This window comes from Podarcis bocagei (genome assembly GCF_964188305.1).
Source record: "Podarcis bocagei genome assembly, chromosome: 9".
NCBI lineage: Eukaryota > Metazoa > Chordata > Lepidosauria > Squamata > Lacertidae > Podarcis > Podarcis bocagei.
In genome coordinates this window covers 39,440,168-39,464,261 of record NC_138134.1, presented here as the reverse complement: position 1 = coordinate 39,464,261, position 24,094 = coordinate 39,440,168, and the positions used below count along the sequence as shown (strand labels likewise).

The 24,094-nt window shown below is 43.0% G+C and overlaps 1 protein-coding gene and 1 long non-coding RNA gene across 2 annotated transcripts in view; one reads left to right on the top strand and one right to left on the bottom strand.

Moving 5' to 3' along the window:
* LOC308594935 overlaps positions 1–24,094 on the top strand; it is an 80,181-nt gene that overhangs the window by 4,682 nt on the left and 51,405 nt on the right. The window lies entirely within an intron of this gene.
* Positions 1,718–8,753, bottom strand: SFRP2 (secreted frizzled related protein 2). Its single transcript, XM_081208277.1, has 3 exons — positions 7,990–8,753; positions 5,559–5,639; positions 1,718–3,170 (listed from the first exon to the last, which is right to left on the bottom strand). The coding sequence occupies exons 1-3, from the start codon at positions 8,486–8,488 to the stop codon at positions 2,866–2,868; spliced, it is 885 nt and encodes a 294-aa protein (XP_081064403.1). The 5' UTR covers positions 8,489–8,753; the 3' UTR covers positions 1,718–2,865.

Genomic DNA, 24,094 nt, shown 5'->3' with positions numbered 1-24,094 from the left:
GAGTATCTACCTATTGGGCAAGGATTATTTCTACTCGGAAGTTCTACCGGAAAGCCTATGGTTCTTAAATCTTTAGTGCAATATTTTTAACCATTTTACATATTTATATATTTAAACATCTTTGGAGACCTTTTAAATAATAGCTTAAACAAAGCCCATACCTTATGAAATGAGGTTAAGTAGTGTGTGTTGAAATTGAACTTACTCCAAAACAAAAAAGGATCCAAAGGCAGTGTTTCATAGGTTCACAGCAAAGCAGGGCATATTAATTTAGGCTTAAAGGGAAGGTGGCTGTCCACTGTCTAACCTGTATTTAAAGTCAAGTGAAAAACTTTTGTTGCCATCCAAACCACAGCTCTGTGCTGGAAACCAATATTCTTTTTAAAGTGCCATTGAATGAAAAGAACAGTGTATAATCAATAGAATAAAGTGTATCATTATTGAACAAGGGATAGTCTCTTCAAAAGCTTGTTGTATCCCTTTTTGGGGGGAAGAAATTAAAACAGGGTCGAGAAAACCTTTGGCCCTGGACTCTAGCTCCTATCAGCCCCAGTCAGCATTGCCTGGGATAGCTCAGTTGGTAGAGCACGAGACTCTTAATCTCAGGGTCTTGGGTTTGAGCCCCATGTTGGGCAAAAGACTCCTGCATTGCAGGGGGGTGGACTAACTGACTGCCAAGGTCCCTTCCAACTTTACAATTCGGTGATCTCTAGGAATGGCCAGGGATAACAAGAGTTGTGCTCCAACATTTGGAGGGCCATATAGGATTATTGAACTGTGGGTATTTTGTTCTATTAGCATTCTGTAATGGCAAGGCATGATTGTTGCGCACACTGATAGCTGCTATATGCAATGTTTCTCTGTGCTGAGCTGTGAAACCCAACCAAAAAGCTGAAGCTGTGTATGTACTCAGACCCCTGACATCATTTATTCTCTGTTGAGGGGACAACCCAATCTACCCTTTCGTTTCAGCCCTGGGTCTTCATCACAGAATAACTTTGGGGCACTTATCTATTCCCATTGGATTGAGCCAACATTTTGTAGTATGTGTGTGATGTTGAAAGGGCTTGATAAGAGCTTGGTATATGTACATGACCTTGATGAGAACCTCATCCATGTGTACTTTACCAAACAAGAGCTGTTCCAAGTTTCTGAAGATGTTTACATGGAGAGTGCAAAAAGACTGTGCCTACATGACTCATGCATAATCTCTTGTCGGCTCTTTCTTGAGGTCCTGAAGATCGTTCAGAGTTTTGGCTGTCCTAGGTTGAATAGAACTAGAAGTCAAAAAGAACTTCAGCAGTAAAAAAATGGCCAGGGAAACATTCAATGTATGTTTGAGGAAAGTGCATGGAGTAGCTCAAACCGAACAATTTCATCTGCATCTTTTAAAAGCATTCTATCCTGGACACCTACAAATGCTACTTCAGTAAGAGAATACGGTGAAGTTTAATTTACACGGTTACCACATTACCCACCTTAATGTATTTGGGGACCATGCTGTGGTCACATCTAAACGGGATGGATATATTACATCTAAGGATACAAACGTGTATAATATGGCAGGCTTTCATGGGCCAATGTTGGTGGGACAGAGGATAAATAAAAAGTTCTGGTTGTATGACAAGTAAAATAAAAATAGCTAGATAGTATGGAGGTAAGACTTATTGCTCACAGCCTCATTTGAACCCCCGAAGAACAAAGACAAAGGATAAACTATGATGTAAAGTTTATATACAAGAATATAAGGTTTATCTGGAATATTTACAAGGTTTGTTAAAGTAATATTTTACAACTCTTTCAGAATAACCACTACTTATATTACAGTTAGACTAAGGAAAGGTTTAATTTGTGAAGGCAGTAGTACCAAAATAGCACAAAAAGAAACCTTCCTAAAATGTGCATTGAGTCAGTTTAAAACTATTAACAGGTTTGTATAAAATACTGTGTGCAAATGGTTAATATGCCTTTATTGACGCAGTTCCTGCATAAGTAGCACATGTGACAGTCGTACTTTCCCTATAGTGAATAAAAATAGGGGACATGTTTATCTTGGGTAAAATGTGGTCCAATATTCAAGGTCAAAATGAAACAGAATGCCCACAATTCAACACGGATTTATAGTGCAATCCTAGGCATGTTTACAGAAGTAAGCCCCACTAAGTATAAACTCCAGGATTGTAACTTCAAGATATGCACAAGCCCACGAAACTCAGAGGACTTAAAGCAATCCTTTTAGCTCTGTGTTGAATTGTAGCCCCAAATGGAAAAGTGTCTAAGTGGCAATCCTAGCTCTCCTTTGCCTCAGAAAGTGACTTGACATCGTTGTCAGATTCCCTTTCAAATAGACCAGAAAGTAGCCATATCTGGGCTTTACTATCTTCTGAAGATCTATCACAAGAAAGGGCAACATCATTTCATGGAGCCCTTTTTGCTCCGCATCAAAACTGAACCTGACCAACTGGACTTGCTGCTTAACAAAACTAACGTGTAATATAACCTATACAGAAACGTTAGCCGCATTGAAGGACTGTTCAAAATGGAAAAAAACCAAAACAAAAGATTAAAAAAATTAAAGTCACATTTTGCACCAATGCAAATAGCTAGCTCTAAGCAAGATACTTTAATACAATCATAAAAAGTATTCATGTTTTTGTTTTTTTTTTGTAATGAGAGTTTTACTATATGTACAAAATTGGAGAGGGGAGGTTCCCCTTTCCTCTCCCTTCTCCCCCACCCCAAAGAAAGAAACGACGTTTTGTCTCCCACCCACGCCTGCTGTGCTTTGCGGTGGAAGCCAGGAGGTGCAAGGCGCTTGGAAGAACTTGAGGCTGGTGACTAGACAGGGCAAAACGTGGCAAGCAACTAGCACTGCAGTTTGCGAATGCTGCGCGAGAACCTCTTGAATGCTCGCTGACCTTTTTGCCATCGCTTGACGGAGGTGATCACCAGCTCGCCAGCCATTCGCTGTCCCATCACTAAGTAGGGTGCGTTTATATCGTTCATCTCGTCGCAGGTACACTGCAGGCCACCTTTGAGCCAAAGCACCGTTTTCTTCAGATCCCTTTCTGTCACCCCATTCAGCTTGTAGATGGTTTTGCTCTTTGTTTCCGGAGTGATCTTGGTGTCCCCATTGATGTAGGCGATCTCCTTCACTTTTATCTTCAGGGCTAATAGGGATAACGGGGAGCGGGGAGGGGGGCACGTTGAAAGGAAGAAAGAGAGCAAGAGCGAGGTTTTTCCCATTAGTGCAGATAAAGAGAACCTGGGGAGGGAGGTCTTCTATTGCTAATTAAACTGTCAGGGGCTGACAGAACGGACAGCAGGTGGCTCCATTTCTAAAGCCACCAAGGGCATGCAAGTCATTTCAGTTTGAATCAACCTTGGGGTGTGTTTCTTTCTCTCTTTCTCTTTTAAACAAAACTTTTCTAAGTGGGCCTTTTTTCTCCAGCTTTTCTCTCTCTCTCTTTCTCTCTCGTTTGCAAACATAGGAGGAGGGGGTGGGGAAACCAAGCCCCCCATTTTTGTACATTAATTATGCATTAAGGTTTCAACTTGGCACAATGTCTTCTCACCAAAGCTGCTTGGGTGTGTGGGGGGAGAGGCCTACGATTCGTAGGGAATCTGATTGCGGCTGTTGCCGAGATCTCGAGGCTTAATTTACGAGGTTAGGAAGATTCTTAGATGAACCTGTAAGGAACCGACATTGCTTGCGTACTGTATCCAAAAGAACAGGCCAAAGAGAAGGAGAATTGGTTTAACAGCTGCATTTGATTTGGAAAAAAAACTGGAAGGAGGTGGGAGGAACACAAGGCTCATTAAGAAACCTACACAGCATGCTTCACACACACACAGAAAAAAAGCCACCAAGAAAATGTTTATCTGAATATCTCATACTGGATGTGCCACATGAAAACTTAAAAGGCTAGTTACACAAGCAGTAACTCATTGTCTTTGCAATTCCCTTCTGATAAGAATATTATTCCTGTAAATTCCACCACAAATACTTTCCCAGCTCTAATCTGATAAAATTATAGCATGTGTTTATAATAATAAACTTTATTTCTATGCCAACTATTTTCTCATATGTTATCTGCCTCACTCAAGAGGCCTTTCCAATTACCAGCCCAGAAATGTTTATGTCTTGTAAGGATATGCCACCCATCTCACCTCAGTACTGCCATTCTCAATCTGCTTCTGCCAAAGCAGTTCATGGCATGCTGGGTTTTCTGAAGAAACTTTGAAAAAAGAACAACTCTGGAATGCAAAGGCTTTGCCATGACTCTTGGGGATGGACGTTAAGATCTGTAAAGCACTTTGCATGTCAGAAATGCCATAAAGACCAGGTGGTTTGGAAACAAATGAGGACGAACCTCAGCCCCCTCTCACATCTTTGCAGCTTTCTCACCACCCAATAATCCAAGTCAGGAGGAATCCCTTTCTGACTTCGTTCCCATCAGACAGGGTGCTCAGCATTCCCTCCCTCCCTCTCCATGAGAAGATGGGAACTGGAGAGGATAAAGCCTGATGCTCTCAGATTCACAGCAGGACAGGAGTTCAGCCTCCCCTCCCATTCACCCCCCTCCCCCTGCAGAAGGATCAGAAGGGAAACAGAATGGAGCCAAGGTCCTCAGCACAGCTCTGCTGCCTGGGTCTACTTTGAAAGGCTCCCAGTTGCACCCATCCCTGAGTATCAGTGTAGCACACAAGGAACGGTCAGCAAAGTGTATGCGGAATATACTTTAAAATTTTATGTTGCCTTTGGTACACATGGTAGAGAATGCCATGCATATCTACAGAAGATGCTGTGATGCTCCAGCATTACTGCAGATGATTTTAAAAATACTCTAATATTTTATGTGTTTAGAAAAGTTGCTGCGATCTGTCATATTCAACGATGACCAGGCTATGGGGCCTAGGGTGGGACTATACAGATGAAGATGCAGCAATAGTGCGACAAAGGTAGAAGCCACGGAAAATCAATCTGATCTCTATTGACTGCCATGGGACAAAGAATATTATGCAAAATGTAAAAGGAGTGGAGGAGGAGGAGCTTCTACCTTAATGGGGCCCCACTACTTTCTCCCGCACAAGAGAATATCTGCCAGTTGCTCCTATGCAGGGAAGGAGGAAAATGAGGCACATGCTAGGGATAGATCTATCCACTGCTGCTGATGCTGAGTGCTTGACTGCTACCAATAGGGACCTCATGCAGTTTGTCTTCCTCCATAGCTTTCAATTAACAGATGCTGACACTACACAGGTACTGTAAGCCACACTGACATTCACTTTGTTAATAAGAAGCGAAACATACCATGTTTATTCAAAGGCAGAACTCTAAACAACTTGGAAGCCTGCTACCCTATTGGCGCTACTTATCCTAACCGGCTTTGATTGTCCCATTGCTAATACCAATGCCTGAATCTACTTGATTCTGAAGAAAGCTAAATGCCGGTTCTGTATGTGTCTTGCAAAACTGCTTGGTTATCATGGCAGACAATACGACAACTCTTCCCCATTTTTAATTAGAGTGACTTTAAACAACAACAACAACTTACCAAAGTCATTTTTGCAGAGGTTTTCCACAATTTCATTGTCATCCTCATTCTTGCTTTTGCAGGCATCACAAACTTTTGGTGCTAGAATGAAATATATTTAAAGAAAGAAAAGAAATATTCAGCAGAGATGTTCAAACGAGAACAGCAGGTGGCGTTTGGAAACAAAGAATACTCCTTATATATCTATATATACAGCTGTGGCCGCCAGATTCTGCCTTATTCTTGAACCAGTTCCATAAATCAGCTCCCAAACCCATAAAGTTGTGATCCAGTGCAGTACTGAATATCTGGCGAGTAAGCCACACTGAACACAGTGCGACTTACTTCCAAAGCAATAGATAGGATTGCTCTGCACATCAGCTGCGTTGAACCAACTTTAAGGCAAGAGGGAAGAACCTGTGAAATACAAAGGAAAAAACAGCAGAAAGCAAGATGTATAGCCCTCAACGCCTTCGTCAGAAGCTACAGGGACAGCTTATAGTGAATTCTGAGCTTAAAAGAGTAAAAGCATTTTGTTTTAGTTTAGAAATAATAATAGCTGAAAGAAAACTAAACAGTCATGCTAAAGAAATATCTTGCAAATTCAGTAGGAAGAATCAAAGGGATATTGAAAAGGCAATGGATGTGAAGGAGATTAAAGCTCCCCCCCCCCCCCGCAACCATCCTTAGGCTCTCCCAGGAGGAAAAGAAATCAATGCCTTGATGGGGGGCATTGAGTGGAGGAAAGGAGAGTGACAATACAATACACAAGGTTTCCCTGATGGGTTTGCTTCAGAAATCTGCCCTCTTCTTTTCTCTCCTTTATTTAAAAAGTGTCACCCTCCCCCCCCCTCTTTCCTCCCACCTAGCTAATTAAAACCATCTAAACTGTGGCTGAAGGCATTTAATTTATTTATTTAAAATGAGAAGACATGACTTTGACACTCTTTGCATTTGAGTCCTTTATCAACAAATTTATTTAGTATGTTCCCTCTCCATATTCTTATCAGTAGGGGTGGGTGAGAGAAACCATCAATTAAACAAAATGCAAATCTCCACAACAGTTTAAAACAATGCTAGCCAGTTTAAATAGGACAACCTGAGCAGCAGGACATCCAGCTAAGTCATATTTAGATGAGACTCACTGCAATCACTTAAGCCTGTTTCAATGGGTTTGCTCTGAGCATGGGCTAATAGGTTGAATATGATGTTTGATATTACTGTGACTAACGCAACTTGTGAGTAAGCCCACTCTCATTAAATGAAATTTACTTCCATGAGAACATGGACTGGACTACTAAGAGTGCACTGAAGTTCATCAGGTCTAAGGACTGTAATCCTATAAGCATGCTTACTATGCGATTTATGGGACTTTCTCTGAAGGAACAAATCTGCAGTTGTAGATTTGAAAAAAAACTATTTGCACCCTGACAATTACACACTAAGCATACTATAAGCTTAACAGTGGAATTCTATACCCACTTACCTGGGAGCAAGCCCCACTGAACTCAAAGTCATTTATTTCTGAGTATACGTATTTAAGATCCCACTGTAAGTCTCAATGAATTCAGCTTGGCTTCATTCTTATTAACTGTGTTTAGGACTGCACTGAGCATTTCAGACCTTGGAAAATTGTAAACCTGTGGCGTTTGCTTTGTTAAACTGTAGTTTTGTGGAGTAAGGGGCATCCACTGAATCATTGTTTGGTGCTGTGATGGTCTGAAAACATATCTGAGGTTCTGGAGTGATTAAAGCATATCTATAATAGAACCCTGGATGTTCAAAAGTAACAGTTCCATTGTGCTTTAGGAGGCTCTGATTCTTCCCTTCCAAAAAAAGATGCCATTTATTAAAGCTGAGATATTTGATAAGAAGAGGGCTTTTATTATGTGGCTTTGCTACTTTTGATACCTTCTTCCTTTTAAAAAAAAAAAGTGAGGGCAAACAATTCACTCCTAAACATTCTTCTCCATCCAGGGGAGTCTATTGACTTCAGTGGCACTTACTTTGGGGTAAGTGTCCTCAGGTTGGCAGCTTAAGCCTGCAATCTGATTCATGATCACCTGGGCAAAAACCCAAGTCAACGCATTGCGATTTGTCCCCAAGTAAGTCTGGCTGCTTGGTTGCAGTCCCTGGGCACATTCACTTCGGAGTAACGCCACGGAACTCAACGGGATTACTTCCAGTTATGCACTTCAAGGGGCAGCCAATCCTTCCCTCCCAGAGAGACTTTCGAAGCATTCCTCTGCACGGTTATTCACTCAGTAAGTCCCCCTGCTTTCAGTGGCGCTTATCCCCTAGGAATTGTGACGAGGAGCCCCTTGGAAATGCCCACGATCGCCATCGGGAATCTGCTCCCCGCAGGCGTGCCTAGTGCGCGCTCCCCATCTCGCAAGCTCCGTCCTTGCGCTCGCCCTGCTCGCAATACTGCTGCCCGCAGGCGCCCTCTTACCTTCTCTGGGAGTCGGCAGGACGTGCTCGCTGCTGGCCGGCGGGATGCACAGGTCGTTGTCCTGCGGGAAGCGGCTACAGTCCAGCATGTCCGGCCACGGGAAGCCGAAGGCGGACATGACGGGCGCGCAGCTGTCCTTGACTTGCTCGCACAGCGAGTGGCAGGGCTGGATGGTCTCGTCCAGATCGTCGATGCAGACGGGCGCGAAGAGCGAGCAGAGGAACTTGCGCGTGTCCGGGTGGCACTGCTTCTGCACCAGCGGGATCCAGGCGCCCGCTTGCTCCAGCACCTCCTGCATGGTCTCGTGGCCCAGCAGGTTGGGCAGCCGCATGTTGGGGTACTCGATGCCCCGGCACAGCTGCAGCGACGTCGGGATGGGCTTGCAGTTGGAGCGCTTGTAGGAGAACTCGGGCTGCCCGAACAGGAAGAGACCCCGCGCCGAGCCGATGCAAGGCGTGGCGAGCGCCAGCAGGCACAGGAAAAGGGCGCGACGCTGCATCGCGGGTCCGGGGAGAGGAATCTGGAGGCTGCAGGGGTGGGCCTGCTTTCAAAAGGGTCCGCTCTTCTGGGGATCCAGGAGGCTGGGGCGGGGCGGGTATCCGAAGGCTGCAAAAAGGCAGAAAGAGAGAGAGAGGGGTGCAGAGGAGGGAAGAGCGCGCGCGCAATGCTCAGCTTCCCGCAGGCTGCATGCAGCTTTTGCAAAGCGCTTCTTTCCCCGCGCCGACGGCCACACTGACCCCAGACGCGAAGCACAGCGGAGCTTTCTGGCAGTTTTCTTATGCAAATCGAGAGAGGCCCGTTGGGCGGAGCCGTCTGACAATCTGCCGGCAGGGATTGGCCGCGACTAGCTGGGCGGGGGTCGTCCCCCCCCGTGGTCTCTCCCCTCGTGGTTGATCTTTCTGGCGAGAAAACTCGCAGAAATTGTTTCGGGACGAGTGCGCGCGCGTGTTTTAACTGGTTTCAAGAGGCGGAATGGCAAATGCACTCCCCAAGGTAAACTGTTTCAGTGGAAAATCTGAAAAGTTTATTTTTTAAAAACAACAACAACCACCACCGTTGCCTAAAAGTAATTTGCAGTATCTGAATGACCTGCCTCCATTATTCAGCCACTATCTGGAAGGAACCTAAATTGGAGGCTATTATTGCTACATCCTAGAGCAGCACATTCTGCAGTTTAACTATGTGCCCTGTGGAGAAGTATCTCCTTTTGTCTATCCAGAATCCTCCAATATTTAACTTCATGGGATGACTTGGTTTCTAGTATTACTAGAAAGGCAGAAAAGCACGTTCCCCCACTTTCCCCACACCATGACATAAGGGTGTTTTCCTTTCCAGCAGATTTTTATATTTTTTTCCAAACTCTATGCAGGTTCTTCCTAAGGATATGGTTCATAAAACTTTTATAAATTTTCGCCTTCCCATACCAAAGGCATGCATGCATAGCTTGAGTTTTTTACATTTGATTAGTGCATGCGTAAACACTTGTGGTCTAAACCACAGAGCCTAGGACTTGCTGATCAGAAGGTTGGCGGTTCGAATCCCCGCGACGGGGTGAGCTCCCGTTGTTCGGTCCCTGCTCCTGCCAACCTAGCAGTTTGTAAGCACGTCAAAGTGCAAGTAGATAAATAGGTACCCCTCCGGCAGGAAGGTAAACAGCGTTGCCATGCACTGCTCTGGTTCGGCAGAAGCGGCTTAGTCATGCTGGGCACATGACCCGGAAGCTGTACGCTGACTCCCTCGGCCAGTAAAGTGAGATGAGCGCCGCAACCCCAGAGTCGGTCACGACTGGACCTAATGGTCAGGGGTCCCTTTACCTTTACCTAAGCAACAAACAAGTTGCCAGATCAATTTTGCATCTCTCTTTCTCCCTTTCTGTCTCCTGCTATATCTCTCCGGTTCTCTTTTTCTCACAACAATGAAGATAAGAAATTCCTTGTTAAGAAATAGACCAAGCTAAGGGTTAAGTTGAGGGCACCTGCCTTTTAACATATTTGCCCCTTTGCAGAGATACCAAGGAGGGTTTGATATCAAATGACATTTTCTAGTAAAGGGATTTCACAAGTTCAGCTTTATTAGGATGGCTTCAAGATTTCTTTTTTCTTGCTTCCATGAAATGATTCTAAGAATAGGATTAGATTTTGCACAAGGCTCCAGTTTCCCTTTTTAAAACTGGTATTGTGTTTCAGCCTTTCTAAGTGAAATTGTGTTTCAGGACCATCAAATTTAAAGAATAGGACAGGAGCAATAGCACACCAGTATATAAAGCTTTTCTAAAAGGTTGCTTAGCTTTAGACCAGAAGGACCATTCATATTGCTCAAAGGTTCCTGTGTACACAGATGAGGACGCTGTGTTTGGTACTATGCAGAATGTTTGCAAATAAACGTGCTTTTATATATGTCTGACTTTTAGTAGTGGGCTCATACAAAATAACTAACATATGCAAAAGGCATAATGCCAGCTCCCATAGGTCATGGAGTTGGAATTACAAATACCCTTATTCTGTTCCAGATGTGATTAGTGCTGTAATAGGACAGCATGACCCACAAACTGGCTTTTTGGGAATAGGCTGCACAGACTGCATCCAAGGGCTGCCTTCCCCTAGCCCAACTGGTGGTCCATAATGTCATCTCTTCTAGGATCCCCCCTCCCATCTCTACCTCACTATTTCACATGGGAAAGGGAACTGGTGACAGCAGTTCTGTGAGGTAATAAATGTTTTATATTGTGCTTGAAACATATTTCTAAAGCCAAATATGAACACCCCTCACCCCCAAATACATGTGAGCTTCTTACCTTACAGAATTGTCACCACATTCCTGTATACAACGGCACCTTGATTGTCAAACTTAATCCGTTCTGGGAGTCCATTCGACTCCCGGAACCATTTGAAAACCAAGATGCGGCTTCTCATTGGCTACAGGAGCTTCCTGCACCCTAGCAGAAGCCATGGAAGCTGCGTCGGAAGTTTGGCTTCCAAAAACCGTTCGCAAACCAGAACACTTACTTCTTGGTTTGCGGCATTCAGGAGCCGATTTGTTCGGGAGCCAAGCCGTTCTACAACCAAGGTACCACTGTACTGTGTAGTATCACATAATAGATTATCATAGAGTAGACAAAAGAGAGTGGACCACCAACCTGGATGGCTTTCAAAGAGGATTAGATAAATTCATGGAGGATAAGTCTATTGATGGCTACTTGCCATGATGGTTATGCTGTGACTTCATAGACAGAGGCAGTAATACTTCTGAATACCAGTTCTTAAAAACTGCTGGAGGGGAGAATGGTGTGGCATTCGGGTCCTGCTAGTGGGTTTCCCACAGGCATCTGGTTGAAACCTGTGAAACAGGCTGCTGGACTAGTTGGGCCATTGGCCTTATCCAGCCGCCCTTCTTATGATCTTATGCTCAAATCCACACCATACATTAAAAGCACAATCAACGCACATGACTTTCCTCAAAGCATCCTGGGAAGCTTGTTAAGGGTGCTGGAAACTGTAACTCTGTGGGGGGGCAGCGGCGTGGGGCGGCGTGGGACCACAGGATTGGGTTGAGAACCCAGAGAGCAGCAACATGGATGCCACAGGTATCCATATTGTAGGACAATGGAAAGGGCTTCTGAAGATGGAAATGGCTTCTGAAGAGAAGGGAGATCTCTGCCAAGTGATTCCTTCCCCAGCAAGTTCTTCCTGTCTTCCTTCTCCTCCATGGCTTGACCCAGCTCTCCTCTCCTTCTGCTCCATGTGCTCACTCCAATAAAGAGCCATCGTTTCACGCTTAATTGGGAATGAAACTAATGAGATATTTATGGCCCTTGGCTGCATTTTCCCACGTACTGAACATGCTAGAGGACACTCCATCCTCAAGAGCCCTTCTTGGCTTGGCCAAAGGAGCTCTGGGAGGCCCTAACCCCTATGAAGCACAGCAAGGCATTGCTCCTACGGTTTGCCTAGTGCTGACTTTTAGAGGATAACAAGCAACCAGTTTGTCTGCATTTCCCTTTCTGTTAGGAGGACCTTTTCCTCACATGATTCTCATTAGATGTTACATAATGCCTTGGATTCCTTGACAGAAGAAAGTTAGGATATAAATGTAATAAATAATACACACACCATATTGCTTGCCAGATCATCAAATCATATATTTAGCTTGCAATCATTGGACTAAGTCCCATTGAGTTCAATCAACATGGCTTTGTACTCTTTGTGAACAGTTAGAAGAGTGGAATATTTATTAGGGCCAATCAATAGTGAGCAAGTCTTAAAGTTCTCCAGAACTCCTCATCAGGTTAGGATGTGGGGAGAGAGAAACAGATGGCCTGGTACTATTTTGTGACATTTTGGTACAATTTTCCGTGGCACCTTACTGTTGACTTTGGAATGTTTCACTATGAACCAACATAACTATCTGTTGTTTTGGGGTATGTTAAGCATGGTATATAAATATGAGACTTAGTTTCCTGACTGAATAAAAATGCGAGTTACCCGGTCTTAATTTAACCTAAGGTTGCTATCACAGCTCTCTTTAAAAAACCAAGATGTGTTCTGACCATCCTTGAACATGCTCCTGTATGGACAGGGTAACAGTGCAATGTGTGAACCAGGTTATCACAGATACAGCCTGCAGCAATTTTAAACACTGAGCAGCACCAGGAAGCCATAGCAACCTGGTTCATGCATTTCAGTCTCTGGTAAGCATGGGACTGCCAGCCAGCCTATGGTGAGATGAGTAGGAAAGGGAAGTGTTGGTAGTTATTCACAGATCAGTTGGAGCTGAGCACAAAAATGTGGTTCTGCAGCATAATGTTGCATTTATTCTGTGTGCTTGCTTTTCTTTGACTGGTGACTTAAGATCTGGGTAGGCTTGCATTTAAGCACACTTTGATGCAATGATTGTTCCCCGCTTCTTGAGAGCAAAACATTACATGCCTTTTCTCAGCAGTTACTTTTACGCAGAAGGCAATGACTCGACCATAGACTTCCTAAATGTAAGTAAACCAATTTGCACCTTCTGCTATAGCCATCATTGTCCAAAGTGCTGATATTTACAAGGCTGCTGATTTCTTCATTCAAGAGTCAGATTCTTACATTCAGTTCTATTGCATTTACCCTTTCACCTCCCTCCACCTCCCGCCCATAATTTCCACGCTCCCTCTGCTTCTGAAGAACCAGTAATTTATTGCTCCAGTGATCTGTTGTGACCCCATGAGGTCCCTTTAAACAGAGACTCTCTCTAATTGCACACAGTCCAAACTGCTGAATGAAAATGTGCACAAATGAGGCTTAGAAACCGCTGGAGTGTCTGCAAGGTCCCCTCTCCATTGTCTGGAAGCCATGGGGAATAGGGGTCACTGGCTTAGTTGGTTTTCCACCCTAGTGGAAATTTATTGCTATCAGATAAGAAAGCAAAGTCAATACAAAAAGGGCCCGTAACAGCAGAGGCAAAGGACAGAATTAGTTTTTTTTTTCAATAGAAAGCTGCATTGAAAAAAAAAATACATACACAGGAAAACACACAAGTTTTCTGTTTGGGCTTCTTGAACAAACTATGATTGTATAAGTGCCTTTCACTGGAATCCACTCAACAATTTCAAATGAGACTTTCTTGGATATTTTAGAACATGAGCAAGCACTCGCAGGCTGGGCATTTCCATGTGAGTTGATTAATGTGGACACTTCAGCCTTTGCCCTTCATTACATTGACCTGTGGTTTTAAACTGAATGTATTAGGGGAATTTTAAAACGAGCACAAAACAGAACAAAGCCTTACAACATAATGACCGTTAAAGCTGCCTTATTATGACTTTACAAGAGTCCATAATCTCTTAAGCTGCTGTAAATTTGTAAAGGTGGCATACATAGTTAAGCCACTTTAAACCCTTAAACTAATGTAAGCATGAAGTCATTTTTGGGCCCGCAGGGCAGCATAAATCAGCAACAGAACAATCCTATCTGTGCTACTCAGAAGTAAGTCCCACTGTGTTTAATGAGAGTTACTCCTAGGAGGTAGGCATGCATAGGATTGCATCCTAAAATACATTAATCGTAGAACGCTAGAGTTGGAGGAGACCTCAATAGTCATCTAGCTAAATCCCAGCTAAAGCATCCATGACAGATGGCCATCCAACCTCTGCTTAAAAACCTCCAAGGAAGGAGAGCCCAGACCCTCAGGAGGGAGACCATTCTACTGTCAAAAGTCAGGTCAAACTCCTTTCTTGTAACACTTGAAGCCATTGGTTTGAATCCTACCCTCCAGAGCAGGAAATCATTAAGCTAATGCATTTTTTAAAAGGCTCCTTAGAAGTAGGAGGGCGGGGATGAGGTGAGAATCTGTAGAAGTCCAATCATGTTGTTGTTATTATTATTTATTGCATTTATATCCCACCTCCCCCCCAAGGAGCTCAATGTGGGGTACATGGCTCTCCCCCCTCCTCATTTAATCCTCCACAACAACCCTGTGAGGTAGGTTAGCCCAAGGTCACCCATTGAGCTTCATGGCCAGGTGCGGTTTTAACCCTGGTCTCCCAAGTCCACTTTAGCCACTACACCACATATTACATGCTCCACCACACTGTTACATGCAGTGTCCATTGGGACTGCTAGAGCAGAAGACAAGGGAGTCCAACGTGGATCTAGAGACAATGATACTTGGAGCCAATTCTAGTTTTGTCCCATCATCCTGCTAGCTGAGTTCTCCAAGAGCAACACCGAAACACAGGAAGAGGAAGCTGACAGCCAGGGTCACCTTGTGGACTGCCTGTAAGAAGGCAGGCAGATGGGAGCTGACTGGAATTGGCAGGGCAGTGTCCCGTTTGACTTAATAGGCCACCCTTCACTGGTTCCTTATAAATGCACACCTTGTGCTTCACAGAACCATAAGCTGCTAATGGCACGGAGTCTCGTCCGTCAGGAAACATTTGTTGCCTACCGCTTCCTGTGTGCATTCCAGCTTGGTAATGACTTCATCAGCTTCTTTAGGTGCCTACAAATTGACTTGGATCTTATTAAGGATTGTCTATGTAAATATTGCCCCGCTGTGAGCTGTAATGGGAAAAGATCTTCCACGACTCTATGGAGCGTTTAGCAGAGATGCTTCACTTGCACAGCTTTATAAATGGTTCTCACTTGTTCTTCTCAAAGGGGAAATGTCAACCCAATCCAGAATGTGGTAGTCCTGTGTTTTCCAGAACCTCCCTTTCCTATGGTGGGCAGATGTGTGGTGCAAAGGGGGGGGGGGGAGAAGACACTATTCTCTGCATGGATTCACATGAACAGGGAGTTGGGAAGTTGACATGTATCCTCTTTAAAGGGCGAGTCATCCTCTGCCTTCCTGCCCACTTTGCCTTTTAATTTGGGGCCAATTCAGGTAAAGGTCGCTTGCAACCTTTTGGTCAATTAAGCAAAAATGAGAGGTTATGAATAAAAATATTTTCCATAACGGTAGCTGTTAAATATATCTTCATAAAAAGCACAGCAATCTTAACTGTATTTACTAGGGAGTAAATCCCATTGGCAAGATTTCTGAGGTTTGGAGAACAATATTTACATACTCTCTAACATTTCTCCAATGAAAATAGGGACATCCCATTCCATAATGATAATTTCTCTATTTATACCCCACAAATCTTACTGGGCTGCCCCAGCCACTCTGGGCAGCTTCCAACATTTATAATAACATAAAAAAAATTAAACATAAAAAAACTACTTCCCTATGCAGGATTGTCTACACAGATGACTCGGGGTCGGATAACTCCATACCCTCCAACATTTCTCCAATGAAAATAGGGACATCCTAAGCAAAAGTCTCTATTCTGGGACATTCTGGGATCAAATCAGAAACTGGGACAGCTTCTTTAAATCAGGGACATCCCTGGAAAATAGGGACATTTGGAAAATTCATTTTAGCTCTACTCTCACAAAGGTAAACTTTCCCAGCTTCTCTGGACAACAATGAATGTGATGTACATCTAGTTTTGTAGTACAGATGTTCCCTAACAGTACAATCCCAGGGCGGTGAGAAAAGGAATAGTGGTTTAATGCTTTGCCACTTTGCGGTTCTTGCTCTGAGCCCAGTCTTCAACATTCCATTTTTTCCCCTCCCACATTTTCCAGGAGGAGGAAGGGGTCTACACATGCTCAGAAACACACCTACGCTTGCCCTGGTAGGGTGGGATGTCAGGAGACTGGAGGGCTTAGGGTCATTCTTGGTGCATCACAGAATGCCTCCACCTTGGCCCTACCAATGTCAGAGGTCCAGTGTGGGTTGGACCTGGGCATCAGGTGAGCTGCCAGCATTGAAGAGGAAGGCTCCAGCGTCAGATCTCCCTTTCTAACAATGGAGCCGTGCCTTCAGCATTGGAGAGATAGAGCTGACATATCCTATGGCTTCTGTGACACCCTCCCATATATCACAGCATTGCACCATTAGTGTTTTATTTGAACACTTCTTCTCCACACCTCCACGGTTCAGGACCACAATACCTCAAGGACCGCCTCTTTCCATATGAACTTACCCAAACCCTGATATCATCTTCTGGGGTCCTTCTTCGTATGCTTCCCCCTTGAGAGGTCCGGAGGATGGCAACACGAGAACCTTCTTTGCAGTGGCTCCCTGTCTGTGGAATGCTCTCCCCAGGGAATTACGCCTGGTGTCTTCATTATACACCTTTAGGCACCAGGCAAAAATTGCCCTTTTTAACTTTCGTTGATTTGATTGACATCCTATGCCCTTTTAAAATGTGGCGTTATTGGGTGGTTGTTTTTATTTTGATTATGTATTTTGTGGTTTTTATATTTTGATTTTATTCTGTGAACCACCCTGAGACTTCTGGGTATAGGGCAGTATATACATTCATTAAATAATAGGAATAATAAATGTTTCCTCCTTTTTTTGTTTTCTCATCAGCTTCAACCTTTTCTTTCCAACCTCAGCCCTGATTTGACCAAAAAAAAGTGCTCCCAAAAATCCCATATACTGCAACCCTGGCAAAGATTATGCGGCAGGGTCAAGCAATTCAGCACACATATGCAAATTTGCAAGGTTTTCACAACTTTTCTGCTTGCTTATGAGAAACTCATAAGTCTTTCTTCTTTCCTGTTTTGCCACCCTGGGAAAAAAAGCCAGTTCAGGACAAGTAATTGGCCACTCTTCACATATGGAAAAGCTAGCTAAAGTTATGTTATTACTTTAATCAAATTAAAGGTATTGCATATGAATAAAATGAAAGGCATTTCCTAAAGGTTTTACAGTTTCCTCCAACCAGCCAGGAACGAGAGCTAGTGTTTAATGCAGAAAGAAACTCATATGGCGAGCATCGGCATAGAATGAACACACACACCAATTACTACTCAAATAATTGTGGTTTAGTTTGTCTTTCACTCTTTGTAATCTGTCACTTTGTGACAGGGTTCTTTGTGTAGTTAGATCAGGGCGAAAGTATCAATGGGCCTTACAGAGATTTTGGGAGATCACCACTAAGTGTTATGCGAAAGGCCTTGGGCAGAAATAATTAAGATGAAAGAACAATTAAATCTGTTTGTTTAAATGTTCTGTGGGAACCAGAAAGGCTAAAGAGGATAATAGATTTCTGGTTATGAAGAAACATAAGTCTTTATTGTTTGAAACAGGAAAGCTGATTGCAGCCAATCACTCCTTCTCTGTGTAGTAGGCAGAGAATTATACACAGGCAAAGTTCCTCTTAGTTAAACTTTGTGGCCTTAATCTCTGGAATTCCTGCTTCATTGTCCTTAAAAGTAACAACAACACAAATACTTAAAACAGTATAGCCTGTACTTAAGGCAATTGGTAAAATGCTGCTTTTTACTCAGTCATCAGACTAAGTTGAAGAAAAAATTATTTGTTTGAGTTTTTTTGTATAGCATTTCTTCATCTCCTTCTATGCTTGGCATGTTAAATGCCACCTTCCTTAATGCACAAAAGGGCATCAGTTCTTGAGCAATAATGGTCCCTCTTAAACAAGGGGAAAATAATGTAGAGGAAATCAGTTTCATTGTAAAGCTGCTATAAACCGAACCGTGTATGTCCCAACGGGCCAGAGAAATCCGACCACGATGTGTCTGCCAGGGGACAGGTATGCCAATGTGCCCAGGGTGCAAAACAAACAAACAAATACCTGCGTCCCAACTGCTCCTGGTTAAGATGGGGATGTAGGCAGGGGAGAAGGAGATGAGCCCAAAGAGAAGGAAAAAAGGAAAGTAAATGAAGTGAGTTTTAAAAATAAATATTTTTGCATGCTCATTCTCCTCTCCTTCATGGGAATTTTAGGAGGAAAGCCGAAAACATGGCCACATTGTGGATAGACAGTGGACACTATGCCAACACCCACAGAAAACATTTTTAAAGGGGTGGCAGCCTGTGTTACACGGCATCACATTGCCCTTCCTTGCTAGGTACTCCCTGGAGGTGGGTGTTTCAAAGTCCAGAGCTGCCTGGCCTGGCCTGGCCAGACCACAATGATGATATGATTAAGAAGGCTGGCAGTAGAGGCAGGACTCCTATGACTCTGTAACCTGGAACTGTGTCGCCAGGGAGTTGTTTGGTCTACCAAGCAGCTTTTTGTGGTCTTTCCATCCCCAAGCTACCCCATCCAAATCATGCAATGGCCATAATAATAGTGACCAGCCTGGCATGTGGAGCTGCTGCGTGACTCCCTCTGACATCCCTTCTTGTTTGGCTAATAGTGCTCAGCCTCAATCCCTGCTTCTCCCTCCAATTACAACCGCCTTCTGCAGCTCCTAGGCAGTTCCCACCCTCATCCCCAGTGCAATCACTTTCACATTGACACATCTTTCTGACCCATCACCCTCCCCTCTACCTTAGAGATTGGCTCCATCCCTCCCAGCCCCCCTGTCAGTGCCCCATGGCCAAATCCCCATTCCCTGGGGAGACTATGCTTCATGCCTGGCAATGATGTTTCACAGCAGCAGATGTGGCCCAAACCAAGCTTTTTAATGTGCCATCAGTTTGAATGGAAGGGATTCAAGGCTAATCCGCACAATTTAGACCACATGGCCTCTTCCAAATAATCCCAGGAACTGAGGTTTGTTAAGGCTGCTGGGACCCTGTAGCTCTCTGCGGGTCAAATGACAGTTCCCAAAATTCTTTTGGGCAGAAGTCATGTGCTTTAAATGTATGGCATGGATCTGCCTACTACACTGCACCACCACTAAAGAAAGAGGGACATAAAATACAATCCTACACATGCTTGCTCAAAACTACATCCCACTTTGTTCAGTGATGTTTACTTCCTATTGAGGTAATTTAGGATTGTAGCTTAATTTGGCCTGGATTGTGTCCTGTGTTTTAGACGGCAGCCTTAGCCACATACAATTCAATGCTTTCATCTTACAAACTGACTTTGCACTTTTCTCAGGCTTGTACTATCTGGTTTCCAGCCACTCTTTGTGCAAATAACCTGATAGGTTAGGAAAGAATAACATTTTAAAAATGGTGATCGGTATTTAGAGCATGACTAGCCTTGAAGAGACTCTCAGTACAGGGATGTTTCATGAATTAGACATTCAGACTCATCAAAGTTTTGTTTCCTTTGTGCTACAGGGTCCAAAAACTTATTCAAAGTGTGGTCTTGATAATGCTTTAGGGATTGTGTCAAAAATTTTAAAAATGCAGACACACTAAGAGATATGTATAGGATACTCACAGAAGTAAAAGCCTTGGAGAAATCAATGAAAACCACAACCAAGGGCAGATGCTTGTCCAGTTCTTCTTCAAATAATCATATTACACAGTGGATGAATTCCTGCCTGCTTCTTTCCTTTAGAGAACCCACTTGACACATTTCTCAAAAGTAACACAATAAACACAACATTATGCTTTAATATAAATACGTCCAACAGTATCTTAATATAGACTGTAAGAGTCTACACACTGGAATTCAAACCAATTGTATGAACATATTTAAGAAATAAAGGAACTAAGTCAATACATCTTTCTTTCTTTCTTTCTTTCTTTCTTTCTTTCTTTCTTATGCATTTTGTTGTTTCCAAATAGAAAATAAAAGCATGGGCCCTTGAAAGACAACTAGGGCACTGTTTTTTTCCTTTGTTTGAAGACCACTTTCCCCTCCAAAAACAGTTTATGAAACTTTCATCGAAAGGCTCCCCACCCCTGTTATGGAACATAACAATTATGTTAATTATACTCTTAACAGTCTTCATATTCTTCTAGTGATTTCTGCATCCGAACAGACTGTTTTCTTCATTATTTTGTTGCCTTTTAGTGCCTTCAGATACTCTGATTCCAGTCTTACCATTCCATCCTATCCGAAACAAGGAAAATGTTTCCTGTAAGGTGAATAAATAGCTATACAGGTTCATCCAAAGAAAATGTTTAGTGAAGAAACTAAGAAGTCTAGATCTGTTGCTGTTCAATAATGACAAGGTGCGATGTTTAAATATGTAGTTGTGGGGAGGGAAGGAGAATATGATGATAGTTTTGTGTAAATCGGAGATAAGGAACCTGTGGCCTTCCAGATGTTGTTGGACTGATCACCCCTGATCACCCCTGAACATTAAGACCTATTGCAGTCGTTAAGAGTCGTCAACAGGCTCATCTCAGCTATCTGCCAATCTCCCATTCCCACCACCCTTCTGAGTAATACCCCTCCCCACCTTCTCACTATATAGAAGGATCTGGCAACTTCTGTTTCAGTGTATCTGAAGAAGTGTGCATGCACACGAAAGCTCATACCAAGAACTAACTTAGTTGGTCTTTAAGGTGCTACTGGAAGGAATTTTTTTATTTTGACTATGGCAGACCAACACGGCTACCTATCTGTAACTGGAACCCTGAACATTAGTTCCCTTCCCCACACCCAGCTGCAGGGTTGGACAACATAGTAGCCTCCAGATGTTGCTGGATGCCAGTCCAGCCAGCATATCCAATGGGAATTGTAGACCAACCACATCTGGAAAGAACCACATTGGCTACCTCTGCCCTACATTGAATTAATTGCACATTCTTTCTCTGTTTACCTCCAATTCTTGCGCTGGCTGGGACTGATGGGATCTGAAGTCCAAGAAAATCTGGAGGGCCACAGTTTCCCCAACCATCCCTAACGTAAATAATGTCCATATAGTCTCCATAAATGTGAGTTTGGGTTTTTTAAAGAGATGGACTAGAGAGATGAAAAATAAGGGAATGACCTCTTGGTGGCGCTTGTGCACAAATATAACTTCTGCTATGTTAGTAAAACCATCTTTTCAGTAGAGGTAATCTCCAGATTACCTTGAGAAGCTTTGAGGACTGTATCTTTAGGACCAGCCAATCGCTTTCCAAGGCAACAGAGACATTTTGGGTGTCTCGATTACTGAAAGGAGAGCAACTAATATGACTGAAATGTCAGAATGGAAAGCTGCCATTAGGAAGGCAGAATGCAATTGCTCCTTTCGTCGGCAAGAAAGCAGAGCATGAGCAAAGTTGTCTAAGAGCCATACTAGACATATCAACTGCGTGAATGTAACATATCTCATTTGCTTCCCTAAACAGAAGCTATGGGGAGGTGACTGTGGAAGTTAGCTTTTCTGACCCCCGTCTCCAAAGACCTCATGAACTTCTTGGGGTGATCTGATCATTCCTGTGCTCCATAGTTATTAATTGGAGGTGTAGACAGGGGGAACAAGAAGTAAGGTCAGCTAGATACTTGGGGCAGTACTTTCTCAATATTGGCTGTTATGTTATGGAAGTTCTTCCAAAATATTTTGTGTCTAGCCTTCCTGCCTGTTGCAGTATTTTAAAAAGCCTTTGAAAACTCAACTGTTTCACATGGCTTTAAATTGATACATTTTATTCTAGTTTTTTCACTGAAATTCTTTTGTTGTGGCTTTTTAGACTGCTTGCATTGTATTTAATGTACTGTTGGGTTGTTGTTTTTTTGTATCTTTTGTATTTCAAACTTTTATTATATTATTGCACTTCCATGCCACATTTTGTTTTTCCCTTTGGATGGTTTTGGTTGAGAAAGGTGTGGTACGGATATTTAAATACACAAACTAGGCACATTAAATACACTCACACATTTAATGTTTTATCTACTTTGTTTCTTACGGCAAAGATTTAGATTGACTTTCGGCCTCCCCTCTCCAGGTCCCTGTGTAAGTAGCCCCACCCCCTTTTTACTTCAAAGGAAAGGGCGGGGCCTGATGTGCCTCCCTGGGCATGTGTAGAACCATTCCTCCCATCTATCGGAAAGAGAAGCCAGTGAGGGATGCAAAGTTCTAGGCCTGAATTGGAAGCTTCCAAAGGATTGCTCAATGGGTCACTAGGTTCTTTAAATGGTTTGGCAAAAGCACAAGCTATTCAAGGAAGCTGTGGAATTGCATTCAAAAAATGTCTGGATGAACATCTGTAGGATATCAAAGTTTGCCTCAGTATACCTGACATGGTGGTTGTAGCTGGATCTCCTCCATAACATTGCAGCATAGCTCAACCATCAGTTACTATTCACCACTGTCCCAATGCAGTCGTAAGTATTTTTATGCTGATTTAAGGATGTGTAATACTCGCCATCTAGATACTTGGTTTATTGTGCAGTATATAAGCCAATAAATAAAGACATCTGTCCACGTTACATAGAAATGATGCATACTTATTGCTAAGAAATAAAATAATAATGGCCAAATGTACCATGTTGCCTGTTGCTTGAACTGTAAACTAAAAATATATAGGAGCTGACAGATGATAACGGATAATTATCTGGAAATATCACTCGTGTTTACAAGAAAATAGAGTCTTTATTATTTAGTTGAAAATATACCTAAACTACTTCATCATAAAAAGATGAAACCAACTTCTAAGGAATGTACAAAAAGAATATAAAATAATTATCAGTAAAACACAGATAAAATAAAATAAAAATAAAGCAAGAATACATAACTAAAAAAAATGTCTGGGTAGGCTTACGGCAAAAATAAAGTTCAGCAGAGTTTGAGCAATATAGTGAGGTCACCTGCCAAACAGCAATAGGCGCAGGTGTTTCTAAAGCAATGGTGCTGCAATGCTGAAAGCTCCACTTTGCATGGATGTAGAATGCACTTGTAGCAGCGCAAGTTCTTTAGATAAAGCAGTTTAGCAGGCACATAAGGGAATAACTGACTCTTCAAGTAAACAGGTCCCATTCTGGTACCAAAGTGTATAGGAAACTGCCCTACTAGAAAAGTTAACCAACAAACTTAAACTAGCATGGGGAGAAGCAAAGGAACAGGTATTGGGAACAGGTATGCACAGCCAAAGAGCAGAGCAGGACTGTCTGAAAGTCCTTTTGTGAATGCTGCTCTTTAAATTGCTGGTTTCCCGGTGTTTCCTAAGAGTTAAGGCAACCCACATACAGGCTGGTGTGTGACCGTGCTTCTAGTTCCACAACCGACTTTACATCTTATTTCTTTAACACAGGAATGAAGACTCTTTCAGCTCAAGGGCCATTTATATCACCATGCATACAAAGACTATGCATTTACATCTCTCTTGTACACTCAGGCTCTTCCAGACATTACATCAAACACACACAGGGAGGGAGGTCAGCAAATGGGACCCCTGTTTCTTCCCTCTATGAATGTTCAAAGTAACTTCTGACAAGTACTAATTGAGTGATAAGCACCATAAGTGAATCACTCCTTGCTCCATAGCCACCAGCATGTGATAATGCACACTTAGAAGATTCTGAGTTTGCAGGAACTAGTAAAAAGGGGGCATTGAATTACTCACATTTTAGGTATTGTCATTTGAATTAGAAATGTTTCTTAAAAGCACTTTCATGGGCTTGCCTGTGCCACTGTCTTGCTCTGCATCGACATTTCTGTGCTACGCATTTCACACTGCGGCTTCTGCAAATCCGGTCCGGTGAGTCAGATACAATACTAAAACAATCCCAAAGGAGGATAATCACAGTGCTGCAAAATGTGTGCAGACAGAAATTTTTGCATTCATCTTGAGAACTGGCTCTACTGGATGTCCAACGTTATTAGAAAGATTGGCTGCTGCATGTTGAGGAATCTGGAAATAACTGAGCACTCCCTTTGGAATTTCTCTCTTACTTTTATCTACTCTTTGCAACATGAAATTATCAAGAGAA

Coding starts and splice junctions, on each gene's coding strand:
- SFRP2 (XM_081208277.1), bottom strand. CDS start 8,488: ATGCAGCGTCGCGCCCTTTTCCTGTGCCTGCTGGCGCTCGCCACGCCT. Junction 5,640..7,989: donor CCTGCCGACTCCCAGAGAAG/GTAAGAGGGCGC, acceptor ATTTCATTCTAG/CACCAAAAGTTTGTGATGCC. Junction 3,171..5,558: donor CCTCTGCAAAAATGACTTTG/GTAAGTTGTTGT, acceptor TATCCCTATTAG/CCCTGAAGATAAAAGTGAAG.